At 34.9% G+C, this 23,486-nt stretch overlaps 1 protein-coding gene across 1 annotated transcript in view; it reads left to right on the top strand.

Moving 5' to 3' along the window:
• Positions 1-23,486, top strand: part of LRP1B (LDL receptor related protein 1B) — a 584,315-nt gene that overhangs the window by 483,622 nt on the left and 77,207 nt on the right. The window contains exons 60-66 of the mRNA XM_075711708.1: positions 7,358-7,546; positions 8,350-8,498; positions 11,247-11,340; positions 12,976-13,092; positions 13,267-13,386; positions 16,252-16,371; positions 21,669-21,785. Of these exons, the coding sequence (XP_075567823.1) occupies positions 7,358-7,546; positions 8,350-8,498; positions 11,247-11,340; positions 12,976-13,092; positions 13,267-13,386; positions 16,252-16,371; positions 21,669-21,785 (906 nt within the window). The remainder of the gene's footprint in view (positions 1-7,357; positions 7,547-8,349; positions 8,499-11,246; positions 11,341-12,975; positions 13,093-13,266; positions 13,387-16,251; positions 16,372-21,668; positions 21,786-23,486) is intronic.

Genomic DNA, 23,486 nt, shown 5'->3' on the forward strand with positions numbered 1-23,486 from the left:
ACAAAAGAGGATTAGCAATTTCCAAGTTTATTTGGTTTTGTAGGTATAATGGCTATCTTCTTATTAAGTGTTGTTCTTCTTTGATACAGTTTGTCTTTGGAGGATTCTTAATTCTCTGTAGGAGTTTATCACTCATTCCATTTGGGTCAAGATGTCAGTAGGCTTTTTATTTTTATTTTATTGCAGTACAGGAAATCAAGAGTTTCAGAGAGTGGAATGCAAAATAATATAGTCTGTTCTTTAAGGTTTTATCACCAATGTAAATTTTCTGTCTTTGGGTGCCAAAATTCTTAAACAGAAACTGCTCTAATGCCATGGTGGGGGAAGAGGTCACTTAAAATGTTGCTTAACAACAATTAATTACCTTTAGCAGTTACTTTCCAGCACTGGAACTCTCTGTGTGCATATTTGGGAGGAGCATGGCAGGAATCTTTCACCCCTTCTCTTCTTGTAGACTTTGCACAATGGCACAGCAAGGTTGCAGTCCCTTCTTTTTGGAAAGATCTCAGATCTCTTTCTAGCTCAGAAGTGAAGTGATCAGCCAGCCTCAGGTAGAACTGGAGCCAAAAGCCAAAGAAAATCAACCTTGGTGGTCATGATAGAGTACGGATACTTTTGAAGTGTTTGTTGGTTAGAAGTCAGCATTTGTCCTTTTAAGGACACTTTTTCTTGGCACATGGATCTTACCAGCTAACAATGAGACTTTTTTTTTTTTTGGTTCATTTTAGTTACAGTATGTGCTTTTACTTTTGGTAATATTTGTGTTTCAATAAGAATTGAGTGAGACTGGGCTTCACTTCTTCTGTATGGATTTTTCAGTAAGCGTATTTTGTAGTTAAGAAATCCTAGATGGCATGATTTTCACCCCTGAAATCAAATGAATATTTTTTATGCTTAAGTAGAGGTACTCAGAAAATATAAGTGAAACAGAGTTCACACAACACAAAAGTAGACATTTTTATCACAGATATGACTTACAGCATATGAATTTATATTCTTGGATCAAAATTAGTACAAAATGCAAGAGAGAGATGTACAATTTATGTCAGTGCATGCTTCTCATATGTCTATATAATCGTGTTCCCTCTTATGGTGTTATGTGGCTCTTCTCCCCTTAAGTTCATGTAGTACTTTATCTCCCTTTAGTATGTTATCTATTGTCATTTTTGTTTGTGTTCAAGTATCTAATAATTTTTATTTTCCACTGCTGCTGATTTGTTGCAAGCCTCCCCTTTTTTCCCTTTTACTACGCACCTCTATTTCTTTCTCCTGTTTGCTGCAGCTTTCTGATAGGCCTGCGCATTCCTTCTCTTTTCTGCCTTCTCTTTCTTATCACATTTCTCATCATCTTGTTGTTTGGTCAAGCACTGTTTGGGATTAGCATTCAGTGCCAGAGAATCCATTATTTATGCATAAAATGAAACCCCAGTAGAGAAGTAGAGGTGGCAGTAAAAGGCCTGTTAGAAAAGGAGGGATTGCAAGGGACTCGCCCATTCCTGTAGGAGGAGGCTGTGGTAGGAAAAGGAATCACAAAAGCAAATTTTAGGTGCAGTTTTTCCTCAGAAATTGCATTTCGTCAGAAAAAGCATTCCATGTTTTTTGTCCCTCATCATTGTTGAGTAAGCTGTTGAATATGCCCCCAGAATGCATTTTATTACACAAATAAGAAGAGCAAGGTCTTGAAAAATCAAAGTAGGCATCAGTTTGAATTAATAAGATTTTGTTGCTGGCACAAAGTAAAGCATTTTTTCCTCATATGATACATATTGTGCATGTTGCAGTATATGAAAACTGGTGTATATGTTCTCAGATGTACTGTATCGTAAGCTGTAAGAAACTTGAGTCACTGAAGTAACTATTTGGAACTCAGTGGAAGCTGTCAGCTAAGTAATACTGTTCAGGCAAGGATTTGTGAAAGGGGCTAAAGGCAGTTCTTGCCTCTTCCCTTCCACCATAGCAGCTGTCCAGTGTGCCGGTCCGTGATGATGGAGTCTGAGTCCTGCGGCGGTTGGGCAGTTATCCCTTTTCTGATTGAACTGCACTTCAGTTATACGTGTTGAGATTTCTTCACCTGAGAGAAAAGAAAAGTAACATGCATGGGTTACAAGGCATTATTTAAGGATTTGATGCTCCAACAATGAGGGGGGAAAAAGCACATGTGATGGACTGTATGATCTTAAAGGTCTTTTCCAACCTAAATGATTCTATGCTTCTATAGTAAAATACTTATAGACTGCTAGAGCTGTATCCAGTCGATTATTGGTCTGCAGGTGGGATGTTTTATTAGTTACTTTTGCTGAGTGTTTTGAGATATGGATTGGGCTTCAGCTTACTTAAGCCAAAAAAAAAAATCTATTGAATACATAGTTAATTCTAGAAGGTAATTAATACTAAGTGAGTGCAATTCTCATGGCTCTGTGTTAAAATATGACTATTTAAATCCTCCATGAATTTGCTGGTCAAGATCTGACCCTTATGTTGGTGTAATGTAATTTTTGTGTTTAACAGAATATATTACTTTCTTACTAATGGATTGTCAAGGAGATATCTTGATTAAATGTTTTCAAATAGGTGATGCAGGCGAAGCAGAGGTACTTATCCGTTATGACTAATCTGGGTTTACTTTGAATTTGCAGAAAGTAGTCCAGTTCACAGTGCTTGCCAAAGAAAGGAGAGCAATTAGTCTTACTTTCCTGTTTAATGCTATGATTCACACCATAATGTATGCTATGAGGTTAGTAATTAGTATTGCAACATATACCTAATGTATGTCATCTAGGAAGAGGTAGATCAGTAATGCAGGTAAGGTTCTTCTGAAGTTAAAGGGAAGACTGAAGAAAGAAAATGGGTGTTTCTTCTACTACATACATTTATGATAAATCAGTAGCTGTCACTGCCTGAAATTTTGGAAAGCTTGAAACATGGCTGTCCTCAAAGGCAAAGAATAAAGAGCATGAGAGACATTTTACTGTTCCATCAGAAAATAAGATGTAAAATTTCCCCTCACAGTTCTTTTTTTTTATTTGGTCATTCATAGTTGATGTGAACTGTAGATTTTATAACCTATTACATGTCAACAGTTCTGATGTTCCATTGTTTATAATATACTGAAGTTAAAGAACAATAATATTCAGCTATGACAGAACTATTCCTTAAACAGTAAAGTAAATCAGAATTAGTGGCCATTGAACACCTGTTTTCAGAAACTTCTCTCTGTCTTTACAGCTGTATCAACAGCAAGAAAATACAGTGAGTTTTATGGTCAGCTTAGAAGAATTTTTATAAGAGTTTTTATATTATGTAGTTATTAATAATTCCTATTTTATAAGATTTTTTTATATTTTTGTGGTCAGCTTAGAATTTTTATAAGAAATATTTGTATCCAGTGATACTATGCTTATTTTCTGTGTGGTTTTACTTTACGCAGATTTTTATTTACATTTCTTTCTTTGTACTATTTTATTTAACACACACCATTCATTGCTTCCTTGATTGATTTTTTTTAATAATTTTCTCTAAGTTTCAGTCACTACAGAATGCATAGAGCTTTTACAGCTATAAACTGTGCAAGCTTCTGAAAGAATTTTGTTCAAGTTTGTGTTGAATGTTACTTAATGAAAAATTGACTTTAACGCAGAAGCACGTTAAACTTAGAAAGTTACTCAGAAATAAGAAATAGTGGCAGGACAAACTACAACCCTAAGCTGCAAGTGTTTAAACCATTGACAATTTCAACTTTTGACCAATATGTGGTAATAACGGAAAATCCAGTTTTTAGAAACAGATATACTCTGTTGTATTTCTTTTAAAGGACATAAAAAAGATAGTATAATATTTGTTACATTGTGTTTGATATTGTGGGTTTGTTTTTAAGATAATTGGAAGATTTCAGCTTTTAAACCTGGTGCTTACAGAATTGGCTTTAAAAAAAAAAAATCAAAGAAAAATGTACTTGAGTCAATGAACAGCTTTCTGAAATGCAGTGCAATAACTGTAGTATTTAATATTTTACACCACACATTTAACGTAGCTTCCCTATTAATAAGGTGTGATGAGACAACTCAGACAGTATGTGTTACTCTCCTGAATCTTCTTTAGTTCATGGATATGAAGTTTCATCTGGATTCTGATGTATGCATAAGCCATTGAAGCTAGGATAAATTGTATGGCAATCCACAAACACACACAGAAACAAAAGTAAGCATTTACTCACACATCTATACTCAGGATATGGTGTTTACTTGTAATTCCTGGATGGCCAAAAAGAGGTGACTGCTAGACATATTTTTCATTGGTGGGGAATAATAAAGATGACGAAATCAAAATAATTTTCCTATGTAAATCCTCTTCATGTACATTAAGGCTTTTACGTGCCCACTTATTCTGATTTTAATCTTAGCTGTGATCCAAATAAGAGAAAACAGACAAAGAAAAAAGCACATTTGTTTCATTTAGAAAGACAGGAGTGGTACCTTTGACATCTCTAATTTGATGTCAAAAGCAGCAGAAAGGGTCATAATTTATACAAACAAATATTTTTCCAGAACTCAAGCAAAACCAAAATAAATAGCTTTATGGATAGCTTCGGGGTTTCACTCAGAGTAGCAGTTTCTGTTTCTGCTGTTCCTTCCTGCTTCTTCTGTCAGGCTGGTTTGTATTTCTCATTAGAAACTGCCCTTTAAGATCAGTGGGGAATTTCCTGCAGTTTTGCAGATGTACCTAAAATTCCTGCTTGTACTGTGGCACAATCATATGACTTAGAAGTTACAAGAAAACTTTCAATAGCAAATGTTTATAATCTACCTAAAATAAAAAGTGCTGAGTTTAATATACCTCAGTCTCTGTATACAAAGATAGCACAATGGATTGTGCCCAGATGTACTCAGAATCCCATGGTAAATACAATAGCACAATAAAGCAACTGAATGACTTAAATTCAATGAAGTAATTTAGTGGGGAGAGTGATAATAGAGGAAGTCTGTGAGACTCCAGTCTTTCAGGGATCTGCTGAAATATTGGATAGTGATTCACACCAAAAGGTGTTTTACGGAGCATGCATGTACACAGATTGTGATGAACTAATAATTCTGAAATAAATCAAGATTGTAATTTCCTTTTTCCAAATGACATGAATATGTAAAGTCTATGCTTCCTTAATTAATTGCAGTAATCTGGTAGTAAGCTTATGATCTGGTAATTAGTATTCCCAATTAATAATTACGCTAAAGCATTTTAAAGAACATTCACTTTTTAAAATTAAAATTAGAGATACATGCCTTTTCTGCAACAGTATTAAGTTGAATGCATCATTATCAAAGATTGATGAGGAATCTCTCAAGAAGGTTCAGGGAAAATCACCCACGTTAAGCAAAAGAACATTAAACAAACAGGTAACGACTGGGATTTGACTGTTTAGGCTCAGTTGTGACGAGGTGCAGGGCTCGTTTCACTGCTTGCAATACGAGAGATCCCCACACACTCCATACCACACCTAGGGTGAAGCTGGGTACGATTGTCTAGTCTACAGCTTATTTTCCCCACCAAAGGAATTTAGTTCACTCCAGAGCAGAGTGGGGATAAAATTAACATGCAAGTAGCTGATCTAATCAGGTGATAATACATATAGGTCTTCCAATGGACAGACAAACCATGCTCGGGCCTTTGGGTGTGTTCCCAAATCTGGGAGGTTTGTCTTGCAGTTTATTCTGATAAATCCAGTGGTGAGAAAGTAAGGAAAAAGAGGAAAGAGAAAAAAGAGTCAATATAATGGAAATATGTGTACTTATAGCCTCTGAATTCTTGTTTTGTTGTACTGGATTTGTTACTTTGGTGGCAAAACTAAAAGTAATGGTACTGCAAGAGTTCTTCCCTTCCTCGCTCAGAGGAACAGGATAGCAACAATCGCCGTGGGGACTGATTCACTTCTAGTTGGTAGACCCCCTTTTCACAATGTGATTCTACAAGTAAAGGAAATTATAAGAGCTTTTCTTGGGGGTACTGTACTATGTAAGGAACCTCGCCAAAGTTGCCTATGTAATAGGTGCCAAAATTAAGATTTCTTTGCACTTTGACTAATTTCTTAGAAATATTCCGAAGCTCTTCAAAAGAATTTCCTGCTGTTATTTCAGTATGATGGCTGTGGTATGTGTAAACATACAAGAAGGGAAAATAATTTCAGGTCTAATAAGCAAGGTTTCCTTGGCCAGAAGGCAACATACCTTACACTGGAGTTCACTATCGGCAAGACTGTTGTATGCGAAATTGGATTTGCTAAGTTGTCATTCCATATACTCAGTATCAATCATCGGTTGTCAGTGAACTATGAAATGTTCCAACTGGAATATGAGATTTGCCAACTCTATTTAAGCACATTCCAGGTAAAAAGATTAAGCTATTTTCATCTAAGAAAACAAGGTAAAGGTGTTAAGGATATACTGGTTAAAAATGGCAGACTCGGCTGCTCTGATCTGCCTTTTCAGCTCTAGCAGTAATTAGAGTGATTCAGCGACAAAAGATTATCATTTAAAAATTGACCATTGTGGTCAGGTATTCTCCTGTGACATTTATGATTACAACTATATACGTTAAAAGAAAAAAAAAAGTGTTCAGTTTATGTTTACCAAGAACAAATAGTTCAAGATTAAAGAGCATACAATAGGATAAAGAATGCTCCAAAGCTTTTTCTCCCTTTTGTTCTTTCACCCTTTTTAAAATTATATTGGCTCATAATTTTGTGATATTGTAACAATGGGGTTTTATCATCACTTTGTTAATTTTTTTGAGCTGGATGGTTGGTTATGCTAGGAATAGGCAATAAGCTGTCTTACTGCTATGTTTATTTTAATGCAAAATTTTTTTCTTTTCCTGTCTCTCTTGTCAGTATATTTTGCCAAAATAAAATAATATTAATTTTCTTAAAGGGAGTTAAATACAGTGGGTCTGGAGAGGTATACCTTACGTTTTGGATGTTTTCTAATAACTTTTATTCCCCTAAACCAGCAAATGAATACTGTCCTGCTGTGAAGAGTAGGTTAAGTTATATTTGTGTATTTGTGTTAAGTATTACTTTAAAGCTTAAGATGTCATTGTTTTAGAATCTGGAGGTGATTTTTGTTAAGTGAAATTCTTTCATTTCCCTAACACTGATTGGGCCAACTAGTTCTAAGCAAGCAGAGCTCGTACCCAATCCATCTTTATCGTAACTGGTAATAAAGAACCCTCTAGGCTTGACATATTGTCATGACTACTATTCTCAAGACATTATATAGCGGTTGTATCTGTCAGCCCATGCAGTATGGAATATTTTAACTGGCAGTCTTCCAAGAGTGAGCATTAATCTTAGCACCTCTTCTTACAGTCCCTAATCAAGATATTCCAGGGGTGATTGCACTAACATTGTTTGAAGACTACATCTACTGGACAGATGGGAAAACCAAGTCGCTCAGCCGTGCCCACAAAACCTCTGGATCAGACAGACTATCACTGATTAACTCATGGCATACCATAACGGACATCCAGGTGTATCATTCTTATAGGCAACCTGATGGTAATTATTCTGTCTATGCTTTCTGTACAGCATATTGATGTATTTCACTTAGTAGCCAGTTGCTGAGTTAATGGAAGCTCATTTCTCTGCAGTGATTTATTTTTATTTGTTTTGTTTCAAATTGTGGAAGTTTTCAAATTAGCATTTCTAAACATAAATCTGTGATTAATGTTGTAAGTATATCTGGTATTAAATAGATGTGGTGTATCTTGTTCAGTGGCGAGATACCAGTTTGGGTGTTTAAAAGTTAACCCAGATACTGGAAGTACAGAGCTGTTAAGTTGCATTACAGTCCAAGTTACCAGTTATCAAGATGGGAACAGTGTGTTATGAAAACATTTAACCTTATTATTTGCAAAAGAAGACAGAGTTAAAAATACCAAAGAATCCCGTTATTTAGAAAATTGTTGGACTGAGGGAATGTCAGAGAATGTAGGCGTTACTATTGTGTCTGATCTCCTGATGTCCCTGTATTTGAATGTAACTGAATACAATTTGGCATTTGACCTAGATAAGCTAATTTTTTGTCTCATTATAAAAAAAAAAAAAAAATCAACTAGTGCTTTTTTCTTCTTCTCATTCTTTCAGTATTGAATCTACATCCATAGTAATAATTAATTTTTGCATACAACAGAGAATAGCTTAAAGGCAAAAGGAAAAGGTTGCCTCTTACAGGTTTTTGATTTGAGATGTTCCATTGTAAAAATAGTATGTGTAATACATTTTTCTTCCGCTATAAAGCAGATACGCTGAAGTATACTGAAATAATAGGCCCTGATATTCTTTTCCTATTCTGTCCACAGTGTCTAAACATCTGTGTACGCTAAACAATGGTGGTTGCAGTCATTTATGCCTTCTAGCCCCTGACAAGATGTATACTTGTGCCTGTCCCACTAACTTTTACCTTGCTGCGGATAACAAGACATGCTTATCCAACTGCACTGCCAGTCAGGTAAATGCATACATATGGGGGACAGGGGAATGGGGATTCTATTTTCCTGTTTCCACCTGCTTTTAAATAATGAATGCTGGTGCCTGTGAAATGTGGAAGCATCAGTCAAAGAAGCTGAAGACTGGGTAACTCACGGGTGTGTTTAAAGCGTTTCATCTTCAAAGGTGTTAGTTGAAAATAGACTTGCAAATGCCTTTTTTCTAGAGAATGCAGAACTTGTTCCCTTTCAAATGTTTCTGCCAGTTACTAGAACAAATACAGCAACTAAACCCATAAAATTGCTTTGAAAAAATGTTTGTATAATACATGAAACATAAAAGTAGAAAGTGTATATAACAATGATACAAAGTGTATATAACAATGATTTGGGAGTATTCATGCATGAATGAACTTTACATTAATACAAGAAAACAAGCTCAGTCCAGTTAGCTAGGTAGGTAATCGGTAGGATTACATTAAAAAACAATTCAGTAGCTGAAATGGAAATAGTGGCATATGCAATTAATTAACAATTGCATCAATTAAACCATTGAATTCTTTATGGGAGGTGGGTTCCCTCGTACTTGAAATAAATATTTGGTGATTTTTTTTCTTAAAATATAAGTTAGATTAAGTAGAACATACTGGTTTTTTATAAGAAAGCCACTTTGATAAAAGACTTTGGACTGTTCTACCCAGACAATTAATTGGTTGATTGTAATAGTACATATGGCCTTTAAAAATCTTTCTAGTAGTCCAGCTTTCTAGTAGTCCGCTTTTATTATATGTATGCTAATGACCTCTTACGATGTTCTACATCATGATGCATTTTGTCTGTACTCATTAAGGAAAGGGTTTTACTTTTAATTTTTAGGGAACAGTGGTCATTTTAATAAACGATGCACAGTTTCATTCAAGTAATATTGTTATTTAAGAAACCTTCCCACTGTCTTCCTCTGTTCCCCTAGGATAGTGTTTGGTGTGATTTTTATGATGTTCATCATATCTTTTCTGTTTGAGTTGTCTGCTTGTTACTTCCCATTAAGGGATGAACAAAAAGAAAGTGTAAAACACCTGTAAAATGAGCAATTTCTTACCCATTTCCTGCCCCCCGCCCCCCCCAATCTGGCTTCTCAAATTTGTTTGGTTAAAAAAACAGCATTTTTTTTCTTTTTTAAAATTTTCTTTAAATGGCACTGGAAGCTTATTCCACAGTAAATTTGTATGCCAACAGTTGATTGAATGGCTCTATTCCTTTCTAACTAATGCACTGATAGTCTGAATTGAAGGATAGCATCACGTCTTGGATCCTCCAGGAGCTGTATTTTATCACTTGTGGATTCCATAGGAGGGAGAGCAAGGTTAGACAGAAGAAGCTGCTTCAGACAGAGTTACAAGTTGACATTGGTTATTAGTCATTTTCTTCCAATTTTGAAATCGGTTCACTGTTTGCTAATTTGTCAATCTGATGGCATCAGGCTCTAGAACACCAAAGCTCAGGCCATTCCAGGCACACCCATATGACTTGGACCCCTCAGTCTGCAAAGCGTCTGGCTCCCCAGTTTAGAAGGAAATGGAAGCATTTTCATGCAGAGAATAATAGCATCTAAGAGTTAGTACCCTTTTCCTGGGATTAAATTCATAATGTCATTTTAACAGCCTGAAGTCCCTTGTGGCCAGCAGGGTGAGGCTGGCACCTTAAAACAAGCGGCAGGAAGGCCATGCTAGCAAGTAGAAAATACTAAAAATGAGAATTGTCTGAGTTTCTGTTTGGCTGCTACTTTTGGAGGCCTTCTGCTGGGCTACGCGGAGATGCTTGCCTTTGTGGAACAGTTTAGCAGTTTAGAACTTTCAAAACCAACCTGTTGTACAGCATGTCCCTCAGTGTGCTACAAGAATAATGTAGCTCCTACATAAGTGGCCATGAAACCTTAAATTTTCTTGGCAGGAAAGGTAAAACTGAGCTAATGCACCAAATTTAATATAACTTTTAAATACAGCTTTATCGAATAATCAATGATTTTAAAAATGTGAAGAAATGAAAATATTGTGCCTAGTCACAGAAAATAAAATGTCTTGCACTTCTAAACCTGTTGATTTCCTTCCTTTCTGTGCTCATACAGACACCAGGTAGTACTTTCTACTCTTTGTTTTGTTTGCATTCTTCTTTCAGTCAGAACAACGGTACAGTGTTGCCTGAGCTCAGAGTAAAGGCACTGCCAAAGTCTTAGAAAGGATTTTTTTTTTGTACAAATAGCTTATCCTTTTGAAAGGTTGGAAGACCTAGCTTCTGGTTTTCTCATTCAATTCAAACAATATAAGCAATACTGTGTACAAGTACGACACCGCATGTTAAAGCTCTTTTCTGTAACTGGGTGTTTTGTTTTTTTCTGGAAAAATGATATTAAGTCCGCTTCAACAGCCTACAAAGACTGTTTAAGAATTGAAGTGGTTGTTTTGAATAAGATCGGAAAGAATCAAATCATAGAATGCAGCAAAATGCAATGAGTGGTTTATATCGGGGCACTATAAGTCAGTGTAGCCATGTCATTGAAACTACAGTGATTTGTCTCAGTGGAAGTCTCAGTGCAAAGCATCTCCAAAAAAAGAATATTTAACAAATAAGTTTTATAAAAGTAACAGCCAGAGTTGTTTAAAGGAACAATAACTTAAGCAGTGAACCTAATTTTTCATAAACTGTACTATTTCTGTAAAAACAAATAAATATTCATATTAAAGCTTTTCTTCCTTCTTTCCTTCCTTTTACAGTTCCGTTGCAAAACTGACAAATGTATTCCATTCTGGTGGAAATGTGACACTGTCGATGACTGCGGAGATGGTTCTGATGAGCCTGAGGAATGCCGTAAGTGCATTCTGGATTTGCAACCCAGTTTTGTCAGTAGGGTCCAAATCAAGTATAATGTTTTATAGATGTTAGGAAGAGGATTTTTTTTTTTTATGCTTTTGTTTGCAGCACAGTTTTCTTTTCCTTGGTCTCTGTCAAATTTACAAAGAATGCAGGCTCTTGTTTGTCAGACTGTAAAAGATTTTCATTAACTCGTGTCTACTAAGGGTCTTTTAAAGTCTTTGGAAAATCCTAAGAACATGTTTTAAACCTTTACTTGATCCCAGTTATGTTTTTGCTAAATATTTTTATTTTAAAGCTATGTTCTGAGGTTGTTAATTTTTATATATAAATACAAAATCCTGCCAGGATTATTTGGTTTATCTTTGTATGTCATAGAAATGTGGAATTCTAATCTCGTTTGCCTGTGTTTCATTGCAATTGTACAAGTTTAGCTACACATTATTATTTAGTGCAATTTTCTGAACAACAACAATGTTCTTCATGTGATTCCTACTATGATTCTGTGTATTTTTCACACTACGTTTCACATAAATATTTTCATTTTATAGTTTAATAAATATTGTCAAAGGAAAGTTTGGAGAGCTAAATCTCACCCCTCCAGTATGAACAATTTTATGCAATGAACATTTTTCATGCATCCTCTGTAACTTTGACACGCTATCCTGAAGGTGGTGCAGATACAGCACATTTCTCAACAGCCTCCCATAGGCCAATAGCAGGTTACTGTAGTATTCCCCCATTGAATTGTAGACAACTGGAAGTCAATTATGATGATGTTTTCAGCATCCCAAAGGATGGGTGCTGTGATGGTAGCTGACTGCAAGTTTACTTGTTAGAAAAGTACCTTTCTAGTGCACTTGATTCGTAAAGAGTAATATCTGTTGATGATGCTATTTTTCAGTCCCGGTCACTGACTACTTTAATACTCTTACATTAGTCTACATAAATCAAAAGATTCTTGCCTTCTTCACTTAAGCTTATGTACACAAAATGCTCTACTATGTGTTCTACAATCTTCTAGTTAAGTAACAGTTAATTTGACTTTTTGTATTGAAAACTCTCACCCGTATTTTTATAATTTTATAATTAGTTCTCTTTTTCTGCTGCAGAGGCCTTTGAAGCAAGCTTTGACATATGTAATCACTGCACATAAGATCACATTTTAAGCTACACTACATTTATATAAGATATTACTACAGAGGGGCATAATTGCTCATTCACTCAAATGGCAGTGGCTGTGAGAAGGAACAATGTTAGACCGTTTATGGGAAATAGCATTAGAGCGGGACAGTGAGTTTCTTAAATGCAGACTTGAACTCAGGTGTTTAGATCCTAAATTGCAAGTCTCTGTTGAGCTAATAGTAAGCATCAACCTGTAGAGGGTTGCACTCTTCTGTATCGCTAGTAAGGTATAATTATAATTACGCAAATTTAAAATCTCAGATTTTGAAATTAATTTTGCAGTAGCATGTGTACATTTTAGTTACTAATACCTACTCAGATTGAGATTATATAGGCAAATACAAAGGTTTATAAGTTCTTTTGATTAGTCCATAGAGGAAGAACAACGCTATTGATGCTTTAACCATTCCTCTGATAGTATTCATGAGCACTTTTCTTCTTTCTCAGCTGAATTCAGATGTCAGCCAGGACGTTTTCAGTGCGGAACGGGACTTTGTGCTCTTCCAGCCTTTATCTGTGATGGAGAGAATGATTGTGGGGACAATTCTGATGAACTGAACTGTGGTAGGTGATTATATACATTGTAGAACTCAGAAACATGCTGAACCGATTTAAATGCCATGTTTTAAATTCTGTCAAGAAACTATATTTTTATTCTTTTACCTTGTAATTTTTAAATCTTTTAATCTTTAACTTTTAATCTTTTTAACTTGATATTTCTATTCTTTTAACTTACAGACACACACGTGTGTCTGTCAGGTCAGTTCAAGTGCACAAAGAATCAGAAGTGTATTCCAATAAATCTGAGATGCAATGGACAGGATGACTGTGGTGATGAAGAAGATGAAAGAGACTGTCGTAAGTTATGTTTAGAGAATTTTGCTCTGGCAACTGTAGCTGGTTTTAAACAAGGAACTGAAGTAAAATATGTAAAATACTGTAAATGTCCTCTATGCAAAATAATTTGGGGAACATGCAAAACAGTTAATTCATGGGGTTGATTGATGTACGATGCTTCATATACAAGAGAACAAACTAAAATGTCATTTATTAACTTAGTTTTTTAAAGTCATTGCAAAGAAGAGGGGTGTGTAAACAATTAATTTCAAGCATTTAATTGGGTTTCTGACTTAGGCTGAAACATCCATTTTACTCTTAACTACCTCACAAATGACTCATCTTCTTCAGGCTTTCATCTGCCATGCCTTGCAGCAACGCATTTCAATGGAAAAAAAGATATTTTTCTCTGTCTTTTATTGGAAAAGATGTAGGTCCATAGCTCCTTCTACATCCTTTTTCTTTGATGAGTTTTCTACCTTTTCTATTCCCTTTCCTCTGGGGCCCTTTTCATTAATTTGCCTATGTAACTTGATTTCCATTTACTCAGCTTTTAATACATCTGACTTTTCATAAATTCATTTTCACTCCATATTTCTTAGATATAAGTAGAGAAAATATTTTCAGATTTAGAATGGAAATGTATTGAATAGCTTGGGTCTTTGGTCATTTGGTAACTAAAATGATGGTGCTCTCTTGAAATACATCTGTCCTTCACGCAATTCATGTTTCAGATCTACTGCTGATCTAAGGTGCTTATTCCTATTTTCTGAATTAGCTGTCTCAAGGTTTGCATATGCTGCATTTCTGCGAAGAACACGGCCTTCTCCAAGGGAAGGGTTGCTAAGGATACACAGGCTTTGTTGGTGGTCATGTTTAATGGCCGTCTTCCAAACAGCTCAGCAAAGCTGTAGCCCATGGCAGACACTATTATATGTTGGTTTGCATGCAAGTTTCTTTAAAAACTGATTAAGTGGGGTCAGGTAAACTCCCGTGGAGGATAGGGGAGATGCTTTTTTCATTATAAAGAACTGCACATGGTATATGGAAGGTTCCCAAAACCTTGAGGTGTAGCTAACAGAAATTAAATCAGAGCAGCAGAGTCTGCAGCACAGCAGTGCTCAGGGACTGTGGGAGGGGTAGGGTCAGGATCACTGGTGATGGAGGTGAAAACTTGCTAGGGATTAGTGGGGATAACATAAAGTAAGCTTTTGAATTGGCTGAAACTCAGCCATTAACTCACCTGCAAAGACACAGTGGGGAGTGGGGGAGGTTAATTATATACATTTTTTTATTTCTGCACTGTCGTACCTAGACTTTATTACCTTCTCAGTTAAAAAAGTTAAGTGTGCTAGTTTATATTTTAATAAAACCTCACTTGTGGCTTCTGAAAACTCTTCTGTTGCCTTTGGGGAGATTACGAAAAGGGGAGGTTTTAAGTAGGTCTACCACGAAGTTCATATTGACTTGGGCTCCTGTCACAAGACAGATAACAGATGAGATTATCTATTTCATTCTAATTTCACTGGACTAGGATTCATAAAGTACAGACCTTTTTTTCAGCTCTACCGCTGTTTTGTTTTATACGTCAAGCGACCTTCAAAAAGTCACATTTCATACTTAAGGCTTTCCATATGCAAAATGGAGGTAATTACACTGGCCTTCCTTGTAAAGCACTTTGAAATCCCCTGGTGAGGTGTGCTAGCTGAGAATCAGTATTCTTTTTTTATAAGTATAGTTAGCAGCATAGCCAAGTCTAAATGCTTTTTAATTCCAGCACTGTAAATTTATGTACATAAACATGACGCTGAAAGAAATAATACACCAAGTTTTAACAAAACTAAATTTTTTCATCTTGCCGAACCCAAGAAACAAGAATGGTAGTATCAAGGAGCAAATTGCTTTTCAACAGGGATAGGAAAATTTGTTAAAAACGTTATGGAGTTCCCTAGGTAAAAGTGAGACAGTCATGTGGGAAACCATTATCAGAGAACGGATCATACAGTTTTCCACCTGTGTTCAATTCAGTTTAGAATAATTTGGAGGTTCTTGTACTTATGTTTATCTCTGAAGAAATCCTTATGCATCTGGTCACAAATAGCTTACTCACAGTCCAGTCCTGATACATGTCCTTTATCCATCTTGCCTCTACACTCTCAGTTATAAGAGTTTAAGAAAAAGTAAGATCTCACATATATGCTTGTGAGAGAGTCAATCTAGAATCACATGACTGCACTGACAATTTTTTTTTGTTGTCAAGTGGCTGTTCTAAAGTTAAAGCAGTTAAGCTTTAACTTACAGCATCCTGAAAGACTAGGATGAAGGTTAGCTGCATCTTTGCATCTTTATCTTGCTGTAGGATTAATTCAAAAAATTGTTCTGCTACACTGATAAAGTGAAATAATTGTCAAACTTTTCTCATCATTTACCTATGGCCTCTTTTAACAGAGAGCACAAAATTTCACCAAAATTTTACATAATTTTGATTACCTTTCCAGTCAAAGCATTGAGAGATGCCTTAGTCCTTCAAACTGACTTTCAGAATTGATAACTGGTGTTTTAGGAAGTTAGGAAAAAAAAAATCTAACTGCTTTTTACTGAAGTGGTTTGATTGTATCAATGTTAAATCTATTCATTGTCAAAAGAATATCACAATAGACACTTTGTTTATTAGATTTGTCTGACCTTACTTTTATATATGAAATGATAAATAAAAAGAAGACAAAATTATAAACAATTTAACCTGAATGCTGTTTTCTTACAGGTGGTACATAAGAGATGCTAGAGATACCCAATTTCTGAATTTTGAATCCTTTTTCTTTAAAACAAATATTTTGAATATTAGCAGAAATTTCTAGTTTTAATTTGGAATCCTTTTATTTAAAGCTGAAAACAGTTGTTCTCCAGACCATTTCCAGTGTAAAACAACAAAACACTGCATTTCTAAACTGTGGGTATGTGATGAAGACCCAGATTGTGCTGATGGATCAGATGAAGCTAACTGTGGTGAGTATGCCAGTGGTTTTGAATGTATTACTGTACCTTGACACTTTTGAAAAAAGTAGCAAAAGGAAATATTCATCCCACTTAATATGTCCTCTTTCACTGTACGGTAATACTTATCTAATATGATAACTGTATCTGGCTCATACAGTTTTTGTTGAATTGTAATCTTTTTATGAGTAGTCTATAAACATATTAGACTACTATTTTATTGGTAGGAGCTGTAAATGAGTATCTCATTTGGAATATAGTGACATTTTGGATTTTTCTTACAGTATTACCCGGTTTCTGTCAGTTTATTCTGCATACTTTGTTACTGCTGGAGTTCATAAATAGTGAAAAATACAGTAATTCGCAAATCATGTTATTTAAGACTGGCTTTCCAGAAGGGTCCAGAGCAGATTCCAACTTGGCTCTAACACACCACTCCACAAACTTTGCATCCCCATAGGACTTCTCCAAGAACCCCTGATACTTATGAAACTTCTGTATTTAAATTTGATACTCTGAGGAGGCAGATTCTCTGCAAAGAAGATCAAGGATAGAATCGCACCATTACCAAACCAGGCCCTAATTTCTGTCAGATTTTACACAATATCCAGAACCAAAGTGTTCTACCCCACCGAGGCAGATTTTTTAGAACATAAGTACTATCTTTGAATCAAACATTTTCTTTCATTGCTTTTTTGAAGATTCATTGTTGGATCAGAAATATAACTCTACAGTTTTTAGCATGTTTCTCATTGACAGAACAGATGAATTGACTGTATTTCTGCAGAAACAGTTAAAATTATTTTATTAAGACAATACTCATAGAAAGTTGGAAATCTAAGTGGTTTTCACATTGGTCTGTACATGATATTTTATTGTGTATGCCTAGTATGCTATTCATCATCACTTGGAAAAAAAACAGATCATACTGTATAGTAGCAGTAGCAGCTGTTCTCAGTCATTGCCTGCATTGTTGGGAAGTACTGAGTCATCTCTTTTGTTGTAAGTGAAAGAAAATACTAAATATAAATATTCCACCTGGGGAATGGTTTACAGATAATCAGAGTCAGAATAAGTGGATCAGTATTGTTGGAAAATCACTGAACATGGATGTCAATGCAAGACACACTCACAATATGTGAAACAGGTTATGCTGGTTCATATCTAAGACTCATCTTGCCTTTTATTCTGTCTCTGGCAGTGACTGAAAGCTAGTATCTAGGGAAGAATATGCGAGCAAAGCAGACCTGTAGTGAAACTTCCCTGGGATACTCTTCCAGCCTCTAACAATTTGAGAATCAGACATATTGTGAGTCAAATATGTCTCTGTACGCAGTAACCCTTGATGGATTTCAGTCTCTTTTAACCTTTCTAAAGTTTTCACAACATGCTGCAACAAGGAGTTCCACAGCTTAATTACACGCCTCCCTGAAAAACCACATCCATTTTTATTTTAAATCTGCTAGCCGCGTGTAATGCTCTTAGTTTTTGTGTCAGAGGAGACAGAACAATTTATCCATATTCACAATCTCTATGCCACGCATGGTTATGTACACACAGAACAACTAAGCCTTGACAAGAACAGGGTGGGTTTAATCATATTTTAATGTTTTCCATAATTTTAGCATTTGAAATATGTTTAAATGACCTTATTATAACAGTAGTTTTAACATGGTTTGGTCTTCTGCATTTTTTTTTTTAATTTAAAGATGGTTGTTTTTATGAACAAAGTTTGGTAGAATTAAATTCTAAAGCTGCAATCTGAGTATTAGAAAGATCTGCATATGTTGATGCTAATACTAACTTGTTATCGTTTGTAGTTCGTTTCTAAAATGCTTACAATGCAAAACTTGTATAAAGGATAATCTCTTTTTTACTTAAGTGCTGCATAGTCATATATTTTGCATAGTTAACATCTGCTACTGTGTGTTATCGGAGATACTATACTGAGTAAATTTGTTAGAAGTAGTCTGAATGTATTTAGTCTTCTGTGGTTACCTTCCAACTCAGACAACTGAAGCAGAATTAGGAAATGTATGTTTATTAATGAGTTTTTCAAAGAACAGTAGGTAGAATTAATTCATGCCTTTTGTCCAGGCAATTAAAATAAGCCATTAGATGATGGTAATCCTTGCTCACAACTTTAATTACTTTACGTCAAAAAAGGCCCTGTTTGAGGTAGAATCCGAAGAAAGTTGTGTGTGGCCTTAGAATGTGATTATAATCTGCTTTAAAGGTTATATGTATGTCAGGTCTTTATTAGCATATTGTGTCAACATTAGTATGACTGCTTTCTGCTTCCTCACTTTTTTTAACATTAATTTTATTTTTAGCCTAAAGAGTCAAAGTAGGGTTTTTTCTATGATGATGAAGAATATGTTCTTTGAGACATTTGAAGGATGCATTATATAAACTTAAACTTCCTTCAGCAGGCTTATAATTTCCTGTATCCAGCGTCAGTGACAGCCTGCCAAGCTCTAGAACAGCTAGCGATCAAAAGCGAGTTTGTTTTCATTTTGGATTTTATCCCTTTCAGGCACACGCACACACATGCACAAATGTGTGCATGTATGGAATTAAAATCCCCAAATGGCAAGGCAGTGCAATTAGTGCCAAAACAGTGTTTTAATTCATAGTGATTGATATTTAATCAAAATGCTTTTAGGGTGCATACGTAATATTTTGGGGTTTGTTTTGTTTAGTTTTCCATTTAAGCCTTCTTCCTATTTTCTTCATGCTCATTTAGAATTATTTCCAAAATAAAATCCTAGTTTGGTATGCACAAAAGACGAACCCCGAGCAACCAGCAGCTACCTCAGGCGGTCACACAAATTTCTCAGAAGGGGCCGTTGCCTGTTACAGCAGATCAATGAATCTCTTAATAATAATTTGAACAGAGAAATATGAAATTTGAGTTATCAGTACTTACTTCTTTGCCTTTGTACCACTCCTATCTGAACTTTCACATTTTTAAGGTGGTCTCATTCTAAGAAAAATGGAAAGCAATTTAGTGTTGAAGACAGCAATGACAAAATGTGTGTGTGCCCATGTGTGCTTTTCAGGGTTCCGCAGTTCAAAAAAATAAGGTCTTGCAGTATTTCGTTTGAGTTGAGTAAATCAGTCTTTCCCAAAGATCAGATATTTGTTACACAACTTTCCCAAATCTTCCTCTTTTTGATATCTCAGTTCAAGTACCTAGTGTTTTCCTCAGCTCTCATTAATGTGAAGGAGGAAATACAAGACAAGCAAATCTGGTTTGTAAGACATTGTCAAGTGTAAGCTGCTACAAGAGATTAGTCAACCCAAAGAAGGAATAAAGCTTTCAGATTTGTGAAGAAGAGAGCGCCTTACAAAGATGCAAAATATTTTGTATAAAAAAAAAAATAATTAAGTATTCCTTTGTGTTTGGTAAAAATAGAGTAAGAAGAGAAAGATTAATATTCAAGTGGTAATCATAAGGTTAGACTACACTCAGCTAAATTATAAAAAAAAACCCCAATCCAGCCTTTCTTCACAGATGTAAAGAGGCAATGCTAGAAAATGGATTAAACATCCTTGAGAACTAGGTAATTCTTTATGAAGAATAAGAAAAGATACGTTGCATGTTCTCTTCATCTTAGCAGGTAGCTGAAATGAAGGGGTGTCATCTCTGGTTTCTCTATATTACTGATTAGATCTTGGTATTTCTATTGAACATGGAAGGATAAATAGAATATAATGTGTCATTAGTCTTTAGGACTCATTTTGTGGGAAGATAAGTTAATGGGAGATTGTACACTTTACTAAAGTACATTAGTAAATATAGGATGGATTTCTGGTTTGAAACTTGATCTTTTGCAAAGCTGCGGAAACAAAACACAAGAGTGTCTTATTTTCAGGGAGGCGGCGGGATATTTTTATGTTTTGCAATGTTAAATATTTTTTAAGTGCTTTCCAGCGCAAGTATTTGAAATGTCATGATTGAAATGTCATAGACTGTCATCTTGAGAAACATCATAGGAAAAAGTGTTTTGGGAGAAAACTACTTACAATCACGATATTGCCAGAGAATAAGGAACAAATGCAAAAGACAGTATTGTAATTACCAAAGTTTTGAGTGTACACAACTGAGATACAACACCATTTACCTGCACTTTCTTGATATTCAAATGTGGTTTTGATTTATCACTCTAGTTCCAGAACCACACCTAAAACAAAGCACAAAAAGCAGCGGTTTGGGCGGCAGCATCAAATCTAATACCTCTAATTTGTGGTCCTTTCCATTTCACAGGCAGAAAAAGCAGGTTGATTTAAGCTAGTGTTTCAGTCCTCCTTCATTCTGTCAGTTATTAGAACTCATCGAGTTGTCATGATAGCAGTATGAAGGCTGAACTGACATGCTATGAAATAGCCTAATGGAAATTTTAAAAATTTCTATTGAAATATCATCACAGTGACATGTAATTTTAAATATGTCATTGAGGCTTTTACAAAGCAAACTTTTTTTTTTTTTCCAAGGAAAATGTCACTGATAACTTTTTAATTTACTTCATTTCATCTCAGTCCTTAGAACCTGAAAGAATTACTCAAGAAACAAAAAATATAAATAAAACATAGAGGCAGCTCCTTCCTGCTGGAGGAGTTCAGGATGTTCATGCATCTCCAAGAGGCTTTGCCTACAGTGATACTCTGTAAACAGGAAAGCTTATTGAAAATTTACTGCATGAAGAAAATTAATCTCAGTTTAGCATTGTATGCTTTATATAATGATTTACTTTGTATAAGTAGACTTCCAATCCAAGACATCAGAAGGTGAAAATGTAAATCAAAATGCAAAGTTTTCTGTCAGGTATGATTAATCTTAAATTATTATATGCAAACATAACTTTTGAGAAATACATATTTTGTACATTTTCAAATAAATACCCTTGTGGTTTACTGTGATCTGATCTTTTGTAAAGCAGTCTTACAGATAAATTCAAGGAAAAGTCAATGGAGTTTTTGAGATTCAGTGCAATAATACACTCTCTTCAAACTAATTTGTGATCACTTTGAGTTTCATATTTTTTACTTCAAATGACAGTGTATACAGTCCATATTTTAATTTTATCATCAAATTTATGAGCATCTCTCTTTTGGTATGAATGCATAAACGGAATCTTTAAGAATGTGGTATGAGAAATAAATTATTTCTGAAAGTAACATATCAAGTATTATGGTTGCTCCTTCTTAAATCTATCTAGCAATATTGTCATGCCGCTGTTTAGTAGCAATCTTTCCCGTTTTGACTCTGTCTGCAATGATGTAAATGATATTCATCTTAATTACAGATAAAAAAACTTGTGGGCCACATGAATTCCAGTGCAAAAACAACAACTGCATTCCAGATCATTGGAGATGTGACAGTCAAAACGATTGTGGTGATAATTCTGACGAAGAAAACTGTAGTAAGTAACTTTTACCTAAGTATGCGTTATAAGGAACGGAGCCAGTTTAGCAACACGTAAGAGGAAATTTCAATTTTGATAAACTGCACGTGTATATTTTTATACAATGCCATCTGATCTGTTGAAAATCAGTTGACCAGAACTGAAAATATCCCTTCCTGAAATTCTCCAATTTTATTCATTCTTACAAAGAGCTGTAAATCTGTATCAGCTATGCAAAACTGCCTGACCTATGACTTCTCAATAATCTGATGAATTCAAAATAAATGTTACAATTAGTTTACCCTTGTCAATAAGTTGCATCTCATCCCTTATGTCTAGATAAGAATCATAAAAACTGCTCAGTGATAAAGTGATAAAGTTTTGTTAACAATAAAGTTGAATGAAACATTACATTCATTATATTCTTGCCTTGGTTTGTGTCATGAGAAGTGCATTTCTATAATACTTCGTCACATTAAGAAGTAGATGTTGTTATTCAAAGTAGTTCAGTTAGCCTAGTTCTCTCCTACCTATGAGGAACCTGAATGCCTAATAAATCTCTGTAATAACATTTTCAGTGAGCTAATTTAGATCTGGTTCTCAGGAAGAAGTGACAAATTTTTAATGGTTTTATCTCATAATCATTGACTTTATAAAATATTTCAAGAGGGAAATTCCACAAATAGTTCTGAAGTGCCTTCTTTTCAGTTGACACTTTCTGTTCTTTTTTCTTTTGTACTTAGAAATCCAAGAAATTAATACCTTGTTGTGTAGACAATCTTGAATGCATGTTCTTGATTGTATATCATGAATGTATATTTAGTATCTTCAGGGTAATAACCTAGAAAGCTTAATAAATTAGGCTTTCTAATGCTGCGTACGTGCTGTGTGCCCCTCTCTCCAATTCGAGACAAGATGTCCATAGGTACAGGATGTCTGAAGACTAGCTCATTATGCTTTGAAGATTAAAGTGGATTTTTCTGCCTTTTAATTACTATCTAAATTTGAAAATGTTGTGAGTTACTGCAAGCAATAGTGCTGTAGTTTTCATACGCAAGTGTTTCATCTAAAGGGGAAAATGTCATGTGGCTCAGTAATCACTGAGAGCCATTTATTGCCATACCCCAGGGGGGCGCTGACACACAAAATCTTTCTTAACTTTGTGGGAGATTTTCCTTAGGAATTGATTATTAGTTCCAGTAGGATTTCTTCATTTGCATTTATATTATAAATACCAAGAAATTACTTTATGTTCTTTTATTCTCGTGTGAAAATCAAACAAAGAGATATAGTTTTGCTATAGCAGTATTAATCTACATAACAGATAATCTTCTGAAAATTTGAAAATTTTAAAAAACCCAACTTCCACAAAACATCACTGTTGTTTGCAAAATAAGTGTCAAGCACCTTATTTGAAATTTTCCATCTGTGAAGTAGGATTTATTTATCACCCTGTATTAATAATTTTCTTCCTTGAAGTTTAGATTGTCATACAAAGTGATTTAAAAAGAAAAAAGTTCAAATAACAAGGGAGCAATCATCTATTTGTTTGGGGTTTTTTTAAAATATTTAAATATTTAAGCTTGCCATCTCTGTGTTCACATCAATAATTAAGTTATATATTCAGTTCTTGGCTGTTCTTTAGACTTGCAGATAAAGAAATATGTGGTTAATTGTAATGGATGGAGTTAGCGGGTTGAGAATACCCAGACACAGCCA

Source organism: Pelecanus crispus, chromosome 5, assembly GCF_030463565.1.
Source record: "Pelecanus crispus isolate bPelCri1 chromosome 5, bPelCri1.pri, whole genome shotgun sequence".
In the NCBI taxonomy this organism is placed as follows: Eukaryota; Metazoa; Chordata; class Aves; order Pelecaniformes; family Pelecanidae; genus Pelecanus; species Pelecanus crispus.